The sequence below is a fragment of the Labeo rohita genome, chromosome 17, assembly GCF_022985175.1.
Source record: "Labeo rohita strain BAU-BD-2019 chromosome 17, IGBB_LRoh.1.0, whole genome shotgun sequence".
Classification (NCBI taxonomy): domain Eukaryota; kingdom Metazoa; phylum Chordata; class Actinopteri; order Cypriniformes; family Cyprinidae; genus Labeo; species Labeo rohita.
The window spans coordinates 25178009-25199875 of record NC_066885.1 but is presented as its reverse complement, the minus strand read 5'-3'; the positions used below and the strand labels follow the sequence as shown (position 1 = coordinate 25199875).

Below are 21867 nucleotides of genomic sequence, written 5' to 3'. Positions count from 1 at the left end.
TGTAAAGATCACGTGACATAGGTGGAAGTAGCGACCCTGCTTTTAAAAAGCAGATGTGCAAAGAAAGTCAAAAGCTGTTTACAAAAAAAGCTAAAACGTTTGATTTGGAGGAGATTTTGAAGTTGGAGGAGAAAATGAGACTAAGTTTTTCCTACCTTAACTTTTTAAACCATAGAGCTAGTGCAAGACAAGCATTTGTGGATGAAAAAAACAAATTATATATATATATATAATAAAATGATAGATTGTTTCGCTAGATAAGGCCTTTATTCTTCGGCTGGGATCTTGTAGAGCCCTTTGAAGATGCATTGACACTGCAGTTTGCAGCTTCAATCTGTTGGTTCCCATTGTCCACTATATGGAGAAAAATCCTGAAATGTTTTCCTCAAAAACCCTAATTTCCCTTCGACTGAAGAAAGAAGTAAATGAGCATCTTGGATGACATGGGGTGAGTAAATTATCAGGAAATTTTTATTCTGGAAGTAAACTAATAATTTATGCACAAATTATGCATAATTCATGACACAGAGAGTCATTATTTATAGTGAAACATGAATTTTCCTTATAATACTTTCCTTCCCTGACTTAACCAAAAATTTAAAACGGTCAATTCCCATGAAATTTGTCATTAGTGCAGCCTTGCATATGGACTCCAGCTGAGATATAAATCTAATGAGAACGCATGAAAGACACTTACGCATATTCACAAAATTACATTTTATTACATTAGATAGATTTAGCATTAAACAGATGAAAACACTGTCCATCATGAAAAGTGCAAATTTTCTGCAAATATAGACTAAGAAACGCAGACAAACAGACACACTCACCAACCAACCAACAAGCAGAAAAACATTTACATACACTTAAAACAAATAAATAGGATTTCATAAATGACAAGAAAGCACAGTGAATGGTCTTTATCTTGTTCTACTGAGTGAAAACTGGCAAAGCCCTGCTAAAATTTCCCCACGAAATGTGTTTTAAAGGTTTATCTGGTCTATCAACTCAGCATTTTAAGCAGCAAATCCTTTCCTTGCAACTAACAATAAATCAGACTTTAAAATAGTTTTAAAATCATATATATTGCAGGTTAAACATTCTTTCTTTTCTTCAAATATGCATCACAGGTTGCCCATTAATACAATAGTGTTTGGCTGCAATTCATGTGTACAGTTGGTAATGTAGACTCATGTGTCCCCCTAGCGGTTATTGAGAGACCTGCAGTGTGTCCCTGTGGTTTGGCAGTGAAGGCAATGGGAACTGGGTGGCCAGAGAAAGCTGCTGAAACTTCTCTACAGACTCCTACAAGAGCAATCAGACAGTGATTTGTGAGAATTCCAACCTCAAAACGTAATGTTTTGCAAGCTCTAAATTGAGCTAACACACATCATATGTAAGAAGCAATTACCTCTGGCCAAGATAACACTGACAGCTTTGGCCAGTTGGTCCTCACTTCCTCTTCTCCTAAGAGACCCCTCTCTATTAGCTGTCTTATCAGGAACAGGTAGTCAGTTCTCTAGGATAATAAAGAATAAAGCACAATTTAATCACCGGTTCACCAGTGTTGTTAACGTTTACATAGAATAAGGGTTATAGCATCAACATCAAAGTTTGATCTTCAGTTTTACCTCACTATCTGTGGCACTAAGAATGGCAGTCAAAGTGGGTTCACTAAGGAGAAGGTGCAGAGGTGGAGAGGGAGTCCAAGCCCACAGAGCTAGAAACATTTCCAGAAGAGCAGGTCTCCTGTTGCCCTCGTCTGAAGACACAAGTGGCAGCTCCCCGGATACTGCACATGGAAACAAACCCAAACAAACAAGATAGGATATTAATGTTCAGCATCTTCATGTGCTGTTCTCAATTTTCCATGAATTGCCATCTTACCAATTTTGCAGGCCAGCTGAACAGTACAACGCAACAACATCTGCTCAACCACGGGAGAGAGGAGCTAAAAACAGACCGGGACAACAGAGAGATAATGTGTAAGCAAACAGTTCAAAATAAAGTACTAAAAGCCTTGAGTGATGTGGTTATGAAGTTTTGAATCAAGTATGCTGAAGGGGAGGTATGGGGTTCTGATCACCTTTCTGCATCCAAGTGTTTGTCCCACTCTGTCCAGCAGACACTCAATCTGATGAACAGTGAAAACCTCCTCATCAGATCTGGGTCCTACAGCAACACTCAGAACCTCCTGAAACATGAGATAACATGGTTTGTGATCTGACTCGCTTATATTAAAACAATTACCCTAAATTACCATAACTACCAAGTGAACCCCGAGTATTAAGACTTGTATGGCTTAATATAATGTAAATGAAATATATAGTAGGAAAATTTACATTATTAAAAAAAAAAATCCACGTCGTTTTGTACATATTTTGGACAACCGGGGTGCCATTATTTCAATTAAGTGAAATGCACTTGGTGAGCTACTACCGCTATCGTTGCTATTTTTAGTGCAACACAACCCGGAAAATACTGATGCCACATTGTGCGACTTTTGGTTGTAATTTTCAGTCGAAGGGCAACAAGAGAAGTAATGTAAATCTTCACTGCTTTTCCTAGCGATAAAATGAGGAGAAAAGAATGGGAAGATGTCTGTGGACAAATAAAACTTCCTAAAGACCCATGTCTTTGTTTTCTCCACTTTAGCCCTGATGCCATTGAGGCGTTTAGTAGACCACAGCTACTAAAAGAGCTTACAAAGGGCAGAGACAAGAAACGCTAGATGCCATCTATGCAGGATTGTAAACCTGTCGGCGCTTATCATGATGCCACAGCCACTGAAGGAGTGTCTCAGAGCTAATTTCACTTGATATCAGGGGGCGTTTAGATTTCTTGTGGGGAAAAAAACAAAAAAAAACAACAAAAAACGTGCTACGGCATTTGTTTTAAGCCTACGCTTATATCCATTGCCCCCTGTAAGCTATTTCAGTAGCTATGGTCAATGTATCAGTATTTTATTTTCTGATTTGTGTATTATAAGTTGTGTTGTGGTAAAAATAGCATAAGATAGCGCCAATAGTTCACAGAGTGCAACCATTTAACTGAACTAATGGCGCCCCCATAGTTCAAAATATGTTTAAAACGATGTTTCAAAAACATAAATCTTTCATGGGTTTTCTACTACATATTTCAGTAAGAGACATCATTTACATTATATTAAGACATACAAGTTTTAGCGCGCCCCTATTATGTATTTTTGAAAATTACCTTTCACGCAGTGTGTAACACTGCTGTGTGAATGAAAACATCACTAAATTTTAAATCTAAAAATGCATCTTCTATAAAGTTGTCTCTCTGACCAAAAAAAAAGCCTCAGAGTCATTTAAACGAGTCGTTTTTAAAACGAATCCCAAGCTGTCATGTTGACGTCTTATTCCCTGCCCACTTGTTGCCCAGGAAAACTTGAACGCCCCTTCATCAAACACTCAAGAAGATGCTGTGCTCTGCAATGTGAGGTAAAATCCATTAGGGTACAGTTAGGGTATGTCCCAAAACTCCCATCTCATTTTATCCTCTCCAACTTCAAAATCATCCTACATCGCTGCGGAAGTACCAACCCAGTGTTTACAAAGTGAATGTGCAAGGAGGGTCAAACACCCTTTACAAAAAAATAAATAAATAAATAAATAAATAAATAAAAGTGAAGTGGGATGATTTAGAAGTTGAAGAAGAAAATGAGACCTACCCTGTCTTGAACCGGAGTGCACAGAGTGTGAATATGCATCGCAGAGCTAGACAAGATGAGCATTTGTGGTTAAAGTGTATAAATATTACTTTAAAAAAAAACAAAAAAAAAAAACATTGTTTTACTAGATAAGACACTTATTCCTCGTCTGGGTCGATTAGAGTCCTTTGAAGCTGCATTTAAACTGCATTTTTAACATTCAATCTGTTGAGCACCACTGAAGTCCACTATATGGAGAAAAATCCTGGAATGTTTTCTCAAAAACCTTCAATTCTTTGCGACTGAAGAAAGACAGGCTTATCTTGGGGTGAGTAAATTATCAGAAAATTCCTTCAAAAATTGTTGCTCTCATGCACTCTGTAGCATGCAAAATACATATTTAGTTGTGTGTTGTGTTCACTCCACGCTGCTTGTAGGTCTCTGGCTAACCGGCTAACAGCAATATTTGTTCGCTCACAACTGTCTAGAAATGTGTCGATGAATAGTGAATGTTTGTCAATGTTATTACTTGGAGTTATGATAAAGAATAGCACAATACGTTGGTTAACAAACTGCAGTGCTTTATCAATACATTTCTGCGTTGGACTAACACATACATCATGACTGTTTGGGTGTTTACCAATGAGCTGTGGGCTAAGTAATGGTGATGGGTTTCCGACATGCGCTGCATGCAGTAGACCAATCACAACAGACTGGGTCATTGGGGCACTTAAATACCCGAAGTTCCCTTTCTATTAATCTGTTTTAACTCATCTGTGCCACTTTTCTGACACCCTATTAGCAGTATTCACCTTTATTTCAATCATGACTTCTGATCCCAGTGGAACTTTATGGGTACAGTCTGAAACACAAGCAGACCCAGCACTGAGCCCTGAGGTACTCCTCTGGACCTGTTGACTCCTGCCCGATCCCTCGCCCTCTTCAGTGTCCAAAGTGACGGATAAAGGCACACTCTTCATCACCCTCTCAAACGCACTCTTCCACTCCCTCTTTAGCAGTGCTGAGGGACAAATTCAAAGAGGAATATTTCAGAAAACATACAAAATAAGTAATGGAGCATTTGCCCTTTTTAAAATGTCAGTAAAATTAGGCTTCTCTACTTGTGATGTTGGAGGAGAGCCAGCTGCAAGCCTTTTCTATAGCCAAACGAGTGGTGATGCTCTCAGCAGTGGTCAGGACCTAAACCAAACCACAAAATATAAATCATATCACAGTAAATAAATGAACTAAAATTAATCAGGAAATAAGATGACCAAAAAAGCAATACTGTACAACACTGTACGCACAAGACAAACACTATGTTTGAGCATCTCTCCGCTGAATTTATGAATAATGGCTGTTTTACTCACAGAAGGAGAGGTCTCCAGAGGAAGAAGTACTCTGACAGCTCCAGGAGCATTCTCACTGCAGAACCTATCATGAAAGGATGTAACCGAGGACAACTAGTCCAAAACTTGTCCAACAACATGATGTATATGTAATGAGAGAAGAGAGCTGCTGACCTGGTTGCTTTCTCTAGAGTCTGCATGCCTGCATCACACAGCTGAGCACAGATAGAATCGTTTAGCTTGGCTGTGTTGACACCCTCCAAACCCAAACTATCTCTGAGAGTTTTCTCTCCACCCTTCACAAGCTCCAACACAAGCGTAGCCCTACCACACACAGAGTTAAGAAAATATGAAATGATGAAAAGCAAATCTTAATCAACTTACATGGACTAACACACAGAAAAAGCCAAAAAACTGACAAAACGGTGGCAGACTGACTTGATGTGTTTGACGCAATTGGAACCGACTCTTTCAGCAACAAACTCTACAGTGCGTCTGAGAGATGGGGGCTGGTTGTGAAAGAAGGCCTGTTCCAGGTCAACCTATGTTAAAACACATGGAAAGACATGAACGGTCGCACATGGACGACATGCCCGGAAATCTTCGACAGATGGAAGGCATTTGCTGGAAGCGTACCTGAAGTTTCTGCTGTGAACGGGTGGTAGACGGTCCCCTCGGTTCTGCAGATGTGGGGGTGATCTTGCGAATTAAGCCTCCGCTCTTAGATGTACTACCGGCCACAAAAGCAGCAAGAAGTTTACGAAACTCCCCTGCAAAAAGAGTGGCATAAAGATACCTCCATCACCCTCAACTGGAATTTATTCCAACCAAAGCTTGGTAGAATACATAATTTTAAGCATGTTTTTTTCCGAACAGTTCACGCTCACCTAAATATGGACAGCAAGTGTAGAGAAGCTGTTGGTCCACTAATGAGAGGGTGTCCTGAAAAGTAAACAGACAGTATTATACATATTGTAAACTCAGGATAAAAGAAAAGATATATAAAACTTCTTTCCCTCCTTAAAGGAAAAAGTTAAACGTATCCAAAACAAGCAAAACAAATCAGTGATCTGCTTACCAGCCCTTGAGAGCTTATAATATTCTCCAGTTCCTTAACTTCTTCCTTTACATCTGTGCTGAAGAAGAGATCTTCAGGGAAGATAGGGATCTAAAACAGGAACAGTTACAGAATGATTTGAGAGGTTTATAGCACATATGATAAATTATTATCACAATGCATTAGAAAAAAAAGCTGCTCTTATCTTCAACAGTGTATGAAGAACAAACTATTAAATGATTAAATTAATTATGTAATAATTAAGTCATGTTTTGCCGCTCTTTACCAAACTTAGACCTCTTTTAGTTAGCAGAAGTGGAAAAAGACCCCAGTTATTTTTGCATTCACAACAGCTTTGACTGTAAAAGTAGACATTTTGGGTGCATTTTTGAGAAAAAAAAAAGTTATAATATTTATATTTTTGTTATATTTTAGTTATATTTTTGGTCTTTATAATAAATGATGGCACTAATTTTGTCCAGTTGTGTAAACAGCCTTACCCATTGAAGGTCCCCATCTGCAACAGTTTTTTGCAAAGTAGCAATAGCTTTCACCCTGGTGTTAATTTTCAAAAGTCACCCTGTAGATATTACCAACAGAGTCTCCACTAGTTGAATTTTATACAGTCACACCACCCAGTTTTATTTCAGCTTATATGTAATGACAGGGTTTGTACAGATACTGTAAAATGAAATTCTAAGACTTTCAAGGACTTTTCATGCACTATGTTTTTTTTTTTTCAATCAATGTGTTTTTTCCAATTTTAAAAAAGTAAAATAAGTAAATAAATTTTAAAAAGTAAATAAATAAAAATATACTAATAAAAATGGCAAAAATAAAGCAGCACATGCAAAGTATTATTGCTATAGTATTACAACGTACACTTTACTATAGGAAAACCACAGTTAATTTTCTTAAGGGATTTGTATTTGTGTATACTTGATGGTTTGATGTTTTGATGTTTACTGCCTTGATGGTTTACCATTTAAGAAAAAAAAACTCTGAAAAAGATTCATGAAACTGCTCCGAAATCCTTATCTGAAACAAGTGATTCACCATATGTGCTCCGAAGTCCCAAACTGAGTCAAATGATTCGCGAACCCTCACTGAAGTCTGAAACTGAATCAAATGATTTGCAATCCGAAGTCCGATGTAAAGTAAAAGACTTGCGATCCACACTCTGAGGTTCCAATCTGAATAATGATTCGTGAACCATGAACCATTATTTCAGATCAGATCACGATTGCAAATCATTTGACTTGAATCGAAACTTCACATATTGTGAATCATTTAGTTTAGGGTATGTTTACACTAGTGCGCTTTTGCTTTAAAACGTGGAACTTTTGCTATTGTTACGCCTGTTGTTTACACTACTCCGGTGGTTTTTTTGACCCTTGAAAAGAGAGACTTTTCGAAAACGCTACAGACCCCATTTTAGTTCCAGGGTTGTGTTTCAGTGTAAATGGGCTAAAACAGAGACTTCAGAAAATGATGGCGTGACTCCCCACACTCGCTCCTCATACGTGACATCATGCTCATTTGTTGCGTCTTATTTCGGAGACTCATTTAAGAAAAGTAACCGTTAAATTGCAAAGTAAAAAGAGAAATGATGGTATTTTATTTTATACTCAGACAATTAATTAAGCCTCACTTAAAACGAGATATCTCACCTGGAACAGCCAACCCAAAACTGCCACCATGAGCAGCTGATTCATGTAACACAGCTCCCCTCCTCGACCCAGTACCATCCTCCTGAAACACACACATAGACACAATTAACAGCACAATCACAAACAAAGATTATCTTTGACAAGCATTTGATAAACTCACTTGTAGATTTGGAGCAGAAGGCACAGAGCAGTCCTGTAACAAGGAAGAAATGGCCCCACGTAATCGAGCATGGACAGGAACTCCACCATCCAGGGCACTGTCAGAATGGTGCGTCTCCGAAGAACTGAACTCCTCAACACCGCACAAACATCCAGTACTGGAGAACTCTGACAATACACACATATAAAGCAAATTAGGTTGTTAAAAATCCATAAATAAAATCTTGCCCCTACACAATGCATACCTTGCTCCGCAGAGTGATTGCAGCATCCTGTATGTCTCTTGATGGCAGCTCAGAGGTCTGGTAAGGCAGGAAAGAGACGAAGCCCAAAAACTTGGCCAGAAGTCGAGCCGTAAGAAGCACAGAGGAGAAACGCTGCTTCTCATCCTAAAACAAAAGACCACAGATTTGAGTTTTAAAACTTAATCAAAGCCTCTGATGTCTTCAGAGTGTGAGAATATCTGTTTTTCTAACCTGCTGCTCCATGTCTCCATCACCTGTCTCCTCTCCCCGGGCAGGGCTGGCATCTGGACCGAAGATGGAAACCTCATCTAGCTTCAGCAGCTGCTGACATAGACCATCTTTCAGGTGCTGGTTTAGCTGACAGCTAGTATAAAGATAACAGGAATTAGAGCCAAGCAACAAAATTAAATAAAGTTGTTATTTTTGTTTTCTTTATACACAAAAAAGTATTCTCGTAGCTTCATAAAATTATGGCTAAACCACTGATGTCACATGGACTATTTTAATGATGTCCTGACTACCTTTCTGGGCCTTTAACTTGTCAGTTGCATTGCTGTCTATGCAGGGTCAGAAAGCTCTCAGATTTCATCAAAAATATCTTAATTTGTGTTACGAAGATGAACGAAGGTCTTACAGGGTTGAAATGACACGAGGGTGAGAAATGACAAATTAATGACAGATTTTTCATTTTTGGGTGAACTATCTCTTTAACTCAAAATTAAATTGCAGGTATACACTAGTGTTTTGGGTCAGTCAAGTATTTTTTTTTTTTTTTTTTTTTTAAGAACGTAATACTTTTATAAGCAAGGATGCACTGAAATTTATTAAAATTGACAGTCAAGACATTTACAAAAGCTTTCTGTGTCAAATAAATGCTGTTCTTTTGTGAACCCTGGAAAAAACAATCACAGTTTCCACAAAAATATTATGCAGCAACTGTTTTCCACAATGATAAAAATAAGAAATGTTTCTTGATCTTTCAGAAATAATTCTAAAATGCTGATTTGGTTCTCATGAGACCCTGACTTTTAATCATTTTATGTAATTCCATTTTAAAATACACCACCAGTCAAGTTTTTGAACAGTAAGATTTGTATTGTTTTTTTTTTAAAGAAGTCTCTTCTGCTCACCAAGCCTGCATTTATTTGATCCAAAGTACAGCAAAAACAGTAAAATTATAAAATATTTTAAATATTTAAATGAACTGCTTTCTATTTGAATATATTTTAAAATGTAATTTATTTCTGTAATCAAAGCTACATTTTCAGCATCATTACTGCAGTCTTCAGTGTCACATGATCCTTCAGAAATCGTTAACATGCTGATTTGCTGTTCAATAATTCTTTTTATCATTATTATTATCATCATCATCATCATCAATATTTAAAACTGTTATGCACATATATACACTCACACACATATACATATATATACATACACACACACATATATTTTTTTATTATATACACATACATATATATGTATATAATGTTACAAAAGGTTTCTATTTCAGATAAATCCTGTTCTTCTGCACTTTCTATTCATTAAAGGAATGTTTTCAGCTGTTTTCAACAATAATAATAAATATTTTTTGAGCAGCAAATCAGAATATTAGAATGATTTCTGAAGGATCATGTGACTGGAGTAATGAAAGCTGAAAATTCAGCTTTGAAATCACATGAATAAATTACATTTTAAAATATATTTAAATAGAAAGCAGTTATTTGAAATAGTTAAAATATTTCCAAATTGTATTGTTTTTGCTGTACTTTGAATCAAATAAATGCAGACTTGGCGAACAGAAAAGACGTCTTTAAAAGAAAAACACTAAAAATCTTACCATCCAAAAACTTTTGCCTGGTAGTGTATATTAAAACAGAAAAGTGATTAAATTAAATTAAACAATATTTTACAATATTACAATTACTGTATGTTTTTAAATGTAGCTTTGGCAAGCATTTTGAAAGTGTCTCTATTGCTTTTGCCCAGCATTTCACCAAGCTGTGATTTTGCTGTGCTGTGATGTAAACAAATAACTATTTGCTATTTAAACAAAGGGACAAGCACTTTGATCAGTCCTGCGCGCTTCCCGTTTCAACAGTGATATCAACACAGGAAATTAATCTGCACTCAAACTTTTTAAAGTTCAAGGCCTGTGACAACATTTACCAGCTGGCTGTTTGAAGGAAGCACTTGAAGAAGTCCTGATGGCCAGGAAAGGATGGTGGAGGGCAGGGGCCAATGAGCCCTTGAGGCTGGACCAGACGCTGCTGCAGACGCTTCAGGCGACCCAGGCTGTCTGCTCCCAGCATGCCCAGCAGGTCGGCATCAGGGGCATCACTGGAGGAGCCCAGCACACAGGGGCCTTTGCACATCTAGACAAAAAAGCATAGAGAGGAGATAAAATAGCCAGAGAGAAAATAAAAGGAAATGTGAGAATAATCAGCCATTGTGGCTCACCTGGATCAGCTGTTTCTGGAAGAGTCTAGCAAAGTGAGAATGGCTTCCTGCTGCTGTGAGCTGACTGACCATCATTCTGCAGGTATAAATTAGAAAATTTCACAATGGGAATCACAATATTAAATGACTAAGGGAGGACAAAGAAAAAACTTGTTAGTATAAAATAAACAGATCACCTGACTCTACTGCCTAATGCAGCCTCAAACTCCCAGCCAGGTTCCTTATGAGAGTCCTCCCATTCTCTGAGAAGTCCATAAAACACATCCCTATGGGCAGCAGAAAACACACAAACTGATAAACGACCTGAAACGTTACATACATCTGAAAAATATTTATGGTATGCAGCGTACCTCTGCTTTTTAAACGTGTGGAAGGCCCTGTCACTGCTAAAATTAGAGCGGTTGTCTGTAGCGGGCTGAAATGGGACTGAATGAACGAACAAGGGTGGACTGGGGATCACCTGAGGAAGTGAGTGGATTAATTAGCATGAGCTTTCAAATGTAACTTATTGGTTGTTTTGAACTAATGCTTACTTTAGCTGTACAGTTGTCCTGAGCTTGTGCCAGGCGATCTCTGAGTGAAGAAGAGAAAGTCCCGACTCTCTCATTCTCAGACAGAAGCCGTAGCGTGCATTTGTCCAGGTGTGACACCAACCTGACAAACAGATAAGAAAAGACAGAAAGTCAGGCACTCTGAGAGCAATCCAAGGCAGTAAGCAGTAATTAAAGAATAATTAGACTTACTCGAACTGATTCTCCAACACCCTCACAGAAAAATACACACAGTTGTGGACATTTCCCAGGTAAGCTTTCTCCAGCACATCTACAACAACATAAACAAACAGCACACAGATTAAATTCATCATCACAGAACTTAAAGGAGAAGTCCACTTATATAATGTACTCACCCCCTTGGCATCCAAGATGTTCATGTCTTTCTTTCTTCAGTAGTTAAGAAATTTTTTTTTTTGAGGAAAATATTTCAGCATTTTTCTCCATATAATGGACTGACATGGTGCCCCGATTTTAAACTTTCAAAAGGCAGTTTAAATGCAGCTTCAAATGATCCCAAATGCGGTTGTAAATAAACCCAGCCGAGAAAGAAGGGTCTTATCAAGCGAAACGATCAGTTATTTTCATTTTTAAAAAATAATTTAAATACTTTTTAATCTCAAACGCTCGTCTTGTCTTTCTCTCCCTGAACTCTGTGTATTCTGACTGAAGACAGTTAGGGCATGTTGAAAAACTCTGGCCGTATTTTCTCCCTCAACTTCAAAAATCATTTCAAAATCATCCTACATCGCTGCAGAAGTACCGACCCAGTCTTTGCAAAGTGAACATGCAAAGAAGATCAAACACCCCTAAAAAGGTAAAACAGTGACATAGGACGATTTCAAAGTTGAGGGAGAACATGAGATGGGAGTTTTTCGACATACACTAACTGTCATGAACCAGAACAAAAACAGCCCAGGCAGAGTAAGACAAGATGAGCATCTGGCATTAAAAAGTATATAAATTGTATTATTTTTATTAAAATAACTGAAACTGAGGCTATAGTGAAGGGATCCTCAAATCTGGCCAACAAGATCCACTTTCCTGCAGAGTTTAGCTCTAACCCTTATCAAACACACCTCAAAATGCTTATCAGTGTCTCCAAGATCAGAAACAAGATGAGCATTTGAGGTTAAAAAGAATATAAACTGTCAATTTGTTTCGAAAATGACCGATTGTTTTGCTAGCTAAGATCTTTCTTCTTCGGATGGGATCGTTTAGAGTCATTTGAAGCTGCATTTAAACTACATTTTGGAAGTTCAAACTCAGGCACCATAGAAGTCCATTATATGGAGAGAAATCCTGATACATTTTCCTCAAAAAACAATTTCTTATTGACTGAAGAAAGAAAGACATGAACATCTTGGATGACAAGGGGGTGAGTAAATTATCTGTACATTTTTGTTCTGGAAGAAAATTTCTCCTTTAATTTCAGTAGACAAGCTCCACAAAACAGTTTTGAAAGTCATGGTACATTATTATTAATTATAATAAATTTATAAATAAATTTATAAATGCATTTATTACAATTAGTAGAATTATATAAGCCATATGAAATTAGTATAATAGTATCATTATTAGCATTATCACAAGCTTCCTTTTATAATAACTGCTTTAATTTAAAAAAAAAAAACTACCAGTTAAAAGTTTTTGAACAGTGTCGGCACAATAGCCTTGTGGGCAGCGCGCCGACATTAGGGCTGTTCGATTCCGAAAATTTTGGAATCAAATCCGATTCCTGGTTCTGGAATCGATGGGATTTGACTCCAAGAATCAATTCCTCAATTCCTGTTTTCGATTCTTTTTCGATTCTTGTTTTTTTTTAGGTTGGAGGACCTAATTTCGCCATAACTGTAGGACATAAAGGTCTTAACATAAAGAAAGTAACCTTATCATAATATGAAGCTTTGGTTTTAAAAATTATGATATCTCTATTTAATTTTTTTTTTCCTGCATCGCCCATTAAATTAGTCATAGCCCACAGCTGAGCAGTGGACATGCGTTTATTGCATGAATAAAACAAGACATGTGTACAGTTCAGATGAATGATGTTTACTTCAACTGTATGCGTTGCACAAAATTAACAAACTGTAACTTACACTGTAACAAAATAACCAGAACATTAACAACAACACTGATATAAAAGCTTGTGGTTTATCTGTCAGTCAGGCGTGCTCTCGGCCACTTATCTGTGCTCTCAGCGCTTTCTTTCAGAATTTTCACAGGCTGATAGAAAGGTTAAAAATAGCATTAAATAGGACCCTCGAACACATTATGATCAATTAGGTTGTGTAGCGCTCATGTGGACAGTATAAGCCAGTTACACCATAAAATAACTTCTGAATCATTTTTGAACTGGTTCATTAAAACGATCTATCTGAAAGAACCTTTCCATGGAAACGAATCAGACTTCTAATCACTATTATCGAGGCAAATTAACAAGTGCTTAACAAAAGGCAGCATCCTCAAACTCAGACATGCTCAGTACCGACTCTTTTCATTCAGTTTATTTTCGTGAATCGAAGTTCAGCGACGTTTGGTGACAGCAGCCTCGATTTGAAAAAGGGGATATTATTTTTACAGATTAATTAAAAACCACTGCATGGATTTTATCATTATAGGGTAGATGTGTGCATACACTGCCAACACACATTAATGTTCAAACAACATGTAAGAGTGAACTTTGCATCTGATGGCCTCTTTAAGGAAAAAATAAAAAATGACTAGGTACTTAACTGATTAAGTAGCTTCCAGCACAGAATAATGTACGAGTAAAGCATTTTTAAAGATGTACTCTCCCGATGACAGCAGGATTATAAAACGACTCATCTTTATGACACCTCTCTTTAACATGATTTAACATGTAAGTGTAGTCACACAGCTTATTGTATTGAATCAGCTTTAAACTACTGACACAGCATGCGATCAAACTCACCTGGGCTGTCTTCACAGACACTGATTCCTTCCTCCGCAGACACGCCACGAGATGTAAGGAGCTGCAGCACAAAGAACAGCTCCAGGAAGACACACGGAACCAGGTTCTCTAAAAGCAAAATGCATTAAAATTTAAAACAGACATCTTATTCTTATGCTTATGTAAATGATGTACCGCAGTTCAAAAATTTAGGGTTGGTAAGATTTAAGTCTCTTCTGCTCACTAAGGTTGTTTTTATTTAATCAGAAACACAGGAAAAAAATAATCTGTCTTTTATTGTAATATATTTTAGAAAAAAAAATATTTCTGTTATGTCAAAGCAGAATCGTTACTGTCACCCTTAATGTATGCTGAATAAAACCATTAATTTTGCAAGCAAATTTTGATCAACTGTAAAAGATTACAGCTGTATACAACACCCTCTAGAGGCCATTCACCTGAAATGCATGTACAATACAGTTCGGCTAATAGATTAAGCTCTGATTTCTGTGTCACTTTGTTAGGGTCAGGGCAAGGTGACTGGGGGTCAGGGGTCACTTTTGATCCCTGTCTATGCACTGTGCTTTTGGTTGGGGTACAGATGGGTGTGGGTTTCAGTGGGGAGCTGGTCTGCTGGGCAAGTTTAGACCTAGAGAAGACAACAGGGCAATTAGTGACAGATAAACACAGGGATATCAGTCAAACTAAATCTTACATTCCACACATACCTTTCTCTCCTAAGCAATTCCCTCTCTTCCTGCAAACTGAGAGGACTGCCAGCAGCCCCAGTATTCTCTGGTATTGTAGGAGGGCTCGCAGGCAGGCTAAGCGGGGTGGACGTGAAGCAGCTCTTAGGTTTGGAGTTAGGCCGCTCTGCACTTACAGGAGTTGGGTTGATTCTCCTTGAAGGCTTGGTAGCTCTGGAAAAGTAGGAGAAAGTTTTCTGTTTTATCTTTAACATTATATTTACAGTGAAAATGCAATGAATACACGTATGTACCACTAACTTAGAACATCCATAGCATGTGCAAAATTAAAATACAGAGAGTATCAAACCATTTTATTGTCATGTTCACTGCTGTGAGCTATTTTTGTATTGTTTTAAAATATATTAAAGGAATAGTCCACCCAAAAATGACAATTCTGTCATTAAATACTCACCCTTATGTCATTCCAAACCCATAAGACCTTCATCTTTAAAACACAAGTTAAGATATTTTTGATGAAATCTGAGCGCTTTCTGAACCTGTATAGACAGCAATGCAACTGACACGTTCAAGGCCCAAACAGAATACTTTTGTGTGCAAAAAAACAAAACGACTTTTAACAATTCCTTTTCTTCCGTGTCAGTCTTTGATGCATGCATGCATGGAATGAGACACAAAAGAGAAGACATTGCTGAATAAAGTCGTTATTTTTGTTTTCTTTGCACTCAAAAAGTATTCTCATAGTTTCAAAAAATTACTACCTTTCTGTGCCTCGAACGTGGCTGCGTTCTTGTCTATGCAGCGTCAGAAAGCTACCAGATTTCATCAAAAATATCTTAGTTTGTGTTCTCAAGATGAACAAAGGTCTTACGGGTTTGGATCGACATGAGGGTCAGCAGTGTTGGGTAAGTAGTTGTTAAGTTTAAGCATTGTGTATGAATTGGGTAGGATTCAGGATTTAAAATAAGGTGTTGCAGAATAAGTAATAACAAACAGCCAATATATCAGGAATATTCATGCTAATAACCAACTAGTTGATAGTGAGAATTGGACACTAAAGTGTTACCAACATTCTTATGAACTCCAAGTATTTAAAGTAAAAAGGGTACGTAAAAAGCATGCATTTTAAGGTTAGACTTTAAATTTTTATGTTAAATCCACTGTTGTATTGTATATAACTGTTTTACAGTTTGTAAACAGTATTAAGTTCTATTACATAAGTAGTAACTAACTAAATTACAGAAAAAATAAGAGTAATCCCTCACTTTACTTAGTAACTAGTCACACCCAACACTGGAGGGTCAGTAATTAATGACAATTCATTTGGGTGAACTATCCCTTTAAAATCAGAATGAACCAGAAATAGCAATCATCATTTTTTTCCTATTGTGATATGTATATGAGCCAACAGCTTCGGAGGGAAAAAAAAACAAAACAAAAAAGGGTAGTGCATGATTTGATTTTATCCACTAAGAACTGACTGGATCATTTATAACTTAATTTATTATAAACACTGCACATATTCTATAAAAAGAACAGGCCATTTTGATTTCATGGTGACTCATGGTGAACTCACCATTTACTATAACAAACATGATAATATGTGATTAAATGTAGCAAATTCATTTTAATATTTTAAGACGACATCATGTAAAAAAGTCAGAGGGATGCAACTGTCCTGATATTATGATGAAGAAACATTTAATAGTAAATATATATTAAATAAACATAATAAATACTTTGGTGCATTTTCTCCTATTATTTAAAAAATATGCAGCTAAATTTCTAAATTATTTATTATTTACAAAAATGTAAAAAAATAAAAAAAAAAAAAAAAAAAAAAAAAAAAAAATCACAGAAAACTACAATATCATAAAACAGGAAATTACATGATAGCAAGGACCCAAGCAGATCCACAAGGCTGTGTGTAAGGGAGGTGAGGACGGTTATTTAATTCATGAAAAAAAAAAAAGTGGTGTGCATGTAAATTTGCATTTAAAGAAAGTGTTTGTCAGAGCCCTTGTTATTCTTAAGCCTGACATTAATTTTCACTTTCACATCAGACATATGTGGGCCATTCTGGGGAATTGGTGCAAACTGCTGGCCCACAACCAAAAAAGATGTTTACCAAGATCCTTTTATTATCTATTGAAGGGGTCACCAAATGTGGTCCTGGAGGGCCGGTGTCCTGCAGAGTTTAGCTGCAACCCTAATCAAACACACCTGAACAAGCTTATCAAGGTCTTGCTAGGTATATTTGAAATTCTTAGGCAGGTGTGTTGAGGCAATTTGGAGCTAAACTCTGCAGGACATCTGCCCCTCAGGACCAAGTTTGGTGACCCCTGAACTACTGAAACCCACAATAATATTTAAAATATTAGTAAGTTTAATATAAAATCATCATTTAGAGAGTATTTTCAATTGGGAAGTGGCCGTCCCGAACACTAACCCCTACATTTCAACTTATGAAAATGATATTGAAATAATTTTTGCATTTTATTCCATTGTTGTTTTTAAAAATATCTTTCAATTTTTTATTATTTTTTTTAAAGCAAAGTAAAAAAAAAATATTTTTTCCTTGTAATTTGTTAAACTTTACATAAAAATTTGTGTCCCGCATTTTTCATGTCACTACCGAAACAGTGCATGTTTTAGTCCATTGGCTAAAACTGACTTTAACTACACCCCTACATTTATAATCAAGAAATATTTATGTGTGTCTCTCTCATGGTGAGTAGATAGGCCTCATAATTTTGAGAAAAATGTGTTCAAAAGTCTAAAAAAAAGTCTGTGTGTAACTTTAAAGAATGTCACTAACGAACACCATTTTTCTAAAATTAAACACTTTTTTAGGAGTTATTCTATAATATTTTGTTTTTATATACAACTTTTCAGAAATGTGCTAGCTAACTATGTGTTGATTAGCATCTTTGAGCTAGGTTCAAAAATATCTAAAATTGTCACTAGCAAAAGAGTCACAACCAAAACATTTGTTGAAGTTTTGGTAGTGACATCTTTGTTGTTTTGGGTGTTATCTCATAAAATTGTCACTACCGTAACAGTCACGACTGAAACATGCTATCATTGTTTCGGTAGTGACAAACGGGAACACACAATCCTTTATTTGGGGGAAATAAACTAAATTTTAGTTATAGTTAAAATTTAGATGTGGTCGCTACCAAAACATTATTGTCACTACCGAAAATGTGCTGTCACAACCAAAACATGGGATGTTTTGTCAAAAATAAATTATAATGAATTATCAACTTAGATGTTATGATAGTGTTTGGTTCACTTTATATTTAAACTAATGAATCCTTAAGTTTGAAATCAGTATGATCAACTTTTAGCTTTTTACAAAAAAATTGGATTCAAAATACAACAAATCTCATAAATCACACTTGAAATATTGTTAAAATTGTAATTGTTATTGATTTACCTCTGAAACTTTTTCATAAAATATAGAAAAAAAACATATTTACAAAGATGATGTACGGAAAATTTTAAATAGGTCAATGTAACCCTTCTTATTAAATTATATATTACTGTGTTTCGGTAGTAACGCATTTGGGGAGAGGACAAAATATTTCAAAACTTTCTGAAAATACAATATGAGATTTAACTGCACAATTACTAGAAATGTGGACCTTGGATATTAAACAACTTGCATACATACAAAATTTGTGGAAAAGACACATTTGAAGCAATTCTGTAAAATGGCCCATATATTGGTTCAAAATATCGGACATTGGTCTACTTGATCGGTAATAATCGGTATCGGCCCTGAAAAACAAATATTGGTCAACACCCAAAATATTAGTCACTGACTCCTTACTTACACTGGTGATGACTGGGAGGCACCCACTGGAGGGAAGTCTTCCAAATTATTGAAGTTGAGCTGCACCTGTGTTGGAGGTGACACTGGTTCAATCCTCCCCACACCTCTGCTCTTCCTCCCACCTCCATCCCAGCGACCTCCATCCTCTGACGCAGCACCGCGTGTTCCCGTCTGACGGCCGGACGCACACCCCCCAAACCCCCCACTCCTCCTGCGGCCTCTGTGCTGCTGTGCGGAGGGGCTGGGCTGGGTCTCTGGGGGTGACGTCATGAAGTCGCCAAGACTGGCCCGCTGGGCGGAGCGGCGCTCAGATGGGGTGTTGCGGGGAGCAGGGCTCGAAACAGAGCTGAAGGAAGGGCTACTGAAGGCACTGACGCCACTCAAACATTGTGAGCCTGTAAATGGGGTCTCCTGTTCACTCCTCCCGCCCAACTGGGACGGGGAAGGAGAGAAGAGCTGGACTCGACTGGCACTGCGTGGACCCTGAACTGGTGTGGATTTGTTGCCTCTACGATCAGAAGAGTCCTGAGTCCTGACAGATCTGGAGGTGCTGGGGGTCTTGGCAGGTGTGGTGGGGCCATGGGTCAAAGTCTGACTGCTCTGATCCCGCAAGAAATTCAATAGGAAAGGCACAAACTCTTCTTTGCTGAACTTAAATGGAAAGTTTTGGGATTCACAAACCTGCCAAAACAAATAGAAACAAAGTTAAGTCATGATTCAAGACACTGGCTACATTTAAATGAATTTTAAAACTGAGCCCCCACCAAAAAAAACATTACATTTACATTTAGTCATTAGCAGATGCTATTATCCAAAACGACTTATAAATGTAACAGCCATGAAATAATTAACATTAAAATATCTGGCACACAAGTAATTTCTCAGCAAAATAAATACATAACTATAAGTATTCATATGAATTTCTTAACTAAATCACAATTAATCTGATGTAAAAGCAATAATTAAAACATTCTGTAAGTTGCATGACACATTATGTATGAAATATTAAACCTCTATTAAATTTCATTTAAAATTTAAACCTCTAGTTGATTTTAGAATTATTAAAGAATTTTATTTGGATTTTTACATGTAAAATGTTTCTCCATTTCACATCATATTATCAGTGTTGCTATCGTTAACTGAAACAGTAACATTTCAGTAACGTGAATGCTGAAATAATAAAATAAATAAAATGTTGAAAAAAAAAACTGAAGAAAAGTTAGAAATGCTTTGCTAAAAATAACTAAAAATAAGTAAAAAAATATAAACCTACTGAAGGTTAAGTTAAAAGTTAAAAACAGAACAATGTTATTATTTAAAAAAAAATTTAAAAAAAAACATAAAATGACTAAAACTCATGAAAACTCAAAACATCAATAAACAATATAATACTATATATAAATAACACTAAAACATCACTGTATAGACATCGTAAAAAAAAGTTTAGTTTTTATTTTAGTTTTAATTATCTTAAGAAAATGTAATACTGTATTACTTTCAATCACAACAAATACACTACCAGTCAAAAGTTTTTGAACAGTAAGATTTTTAATGTTTTTTTTTTTTTTTTTTTTAAAGACGTCTCTTTTGCTCACCATGCCTGCATTTATTTAATCCAAATTTCAGCAAAAGGAGTAAAATTTTGAAATATTTTTACTATTTAAAATAACTGTTTTCTATTTAAAATGTTTATTATATATACATTTTAGTCCAGCGATTTCAAAGCTGAATTTTTAGCATCATTACTCCAGTCACATGATCCTTCAGAAACCATTCTAATATTCTGATTTGCTGCTCAAAAAACATATCGGCTCCAAGCTTTTAAATGGTATAGTTTATAATGTTACAAAAGATTTTATTTCAGATAAACGCTGATCTTTGGATCTTTCTATTCATCAAAGAACCCTGAAAAAATGTACTCAACTGTTTTAAATACTGATAATAATAAAAGTTTCTTTAACAGCAAATCAGCAAATGATTTCTAAAGGATCATGTGACTGGAGTAATGACGCTAAAAATTCAGCTTTGAAAACACAGGAATAAATTTTAAAATATATTGAAATAGAATGCAGTTATTTTATTTAAATAGTAAAAAATTTACAACAAACGTATTGTTTGTGCTTTGTTTCTGCACTTTAGATCAAAAAATGCATGCTTGGTGAGTAAAAAAGACTTCTTTAAAACATTAAAACCTCACTGTTCAAAAACTTTTGACTGGTAGTGTATAACAACTTGGCAGGTTTAGTGTATGAAGTATTTACATTCCCCAAAACATGTTTTTAATTTCCCACCAAAAAGAAACTTGTTGATGACAGCGTTCCCACTTATTGCTCAAAGATGTTAACAGTATCGTCTAAATGTAAAATTTAAATGCATCTTAAAAACCAAAACAAAACTACTATCCACATACAAACTAAAGCAACTCCTTAATGTTTGTTTGCTAACGTAGCTATAGATTAGCTGACTGAATTTCCGGGAAAAAAACACTCTTGCACTCCTCCACGCAGTGACAGTAAGACGCCTCAGCATTAGAGAGGAAACACAGCACGGTGTGAATTCTTACGTGTTGTCCTTTGAGCCAGAGCACGGCCTCGCTTAACTCCGCTTTACTGAGTAGTAATGATTCCAAAATAGCCGCCATTCTGCTCTGAGGATCATGAGAGTGACGTGCCTCTTGTCAGAGCCGGGATTGGCTGAGCGGTGCAGCGCGCGCAAACCTCAACAACACCGCCGACATTGACAGAACTTCAAAATAAAAGTTCGCCTTTGCTCGTTGAATAAAACTTAAAAATAGAAAATGCTTGTTTTCATTTATTTGAATTTAGTTTTGTGATACAAATAACATGTTTTCTAACCAATATATTTAGACGTATAATTTTAAAGATACAGATTTGATCTTTTAATTTGTTCTGTAAAAAGTTCTGTGAAACTGGTTTGTACTTGTACTTGTTTCTTTTATGAGTTTTCATGATTTTTAAGACTGATGTGCCCTAGAGAACAAACACAGGGCCATATTTAATTCTCAGTTGGTAATTTCACTGAATTAAATGTGTTATGGAACAACCTATTGGACAGCCTGTACATCTATCCTCATCTAGCCTCATTTTCACTTGGGAAAAAAAATAATTATGATGTTTACTTTGAATAAGAGCCATGAAATCATCACTGTATTTAGAACAGCAGAGCTGTTCAGTCATAACGTCAATTTGCCTCAGTCTGAAAGACTATGGCCATGAGTTCCCAT

The 21867-nt window shown here is 36.3% G+C and overlaps 1 protein-coding gene across 1 annotated transcript; it reads right to left on the bottom strand.

The window, feature by feature from the left end:
- Window positions 1–716: 716 nt before the first annotated feature.
- Window positions 717–21321, bottom strand: cdan1 (codanin 1). Its single transcript, XM_051134021.1, has 28 exons — window positions 21187–21321; window positions 18625–19304; window positions 14807–14998; window positions 14537–14727; window positions 14100–14207; window positions 11357–11435; window positions 11147–11267; window positions 10964–11073; window positions 10790–10879; window positions 10614–10689; window positions 10323–10528; window positions 8385–8517; window positions 8154–8297; window positions 7910–8076; window positions 7750–7831; window positions 6101–6190; window positions 5910–5964; window positions 5659–5792; window positions 5461–5564; window positions 5197–5346; window positions 5044–5107; window positions 4795–4873; window positions 4486–4694; window positions 2087–2194; window positions 1888–1951; window positions 1632–1792; window positions 1412–1519; window positions 717–1305 (listed from the first exon to the last, which is right to left on the bottom strand). The coding sequence occupies exons 1-28, from the start codon at window positions 21262–21264 to the stop codon at window positions 1210–1212; spliced, it is 3879 nt and encodes a 1292-aa protein (XP_050989978.1). The 5' UTR covers window positions 21265–21321; the 3' UTR covers window positions 717–1209.
- Between the last annotated feature and the right edge of the window lie 546 nt (window positions 21322–21867).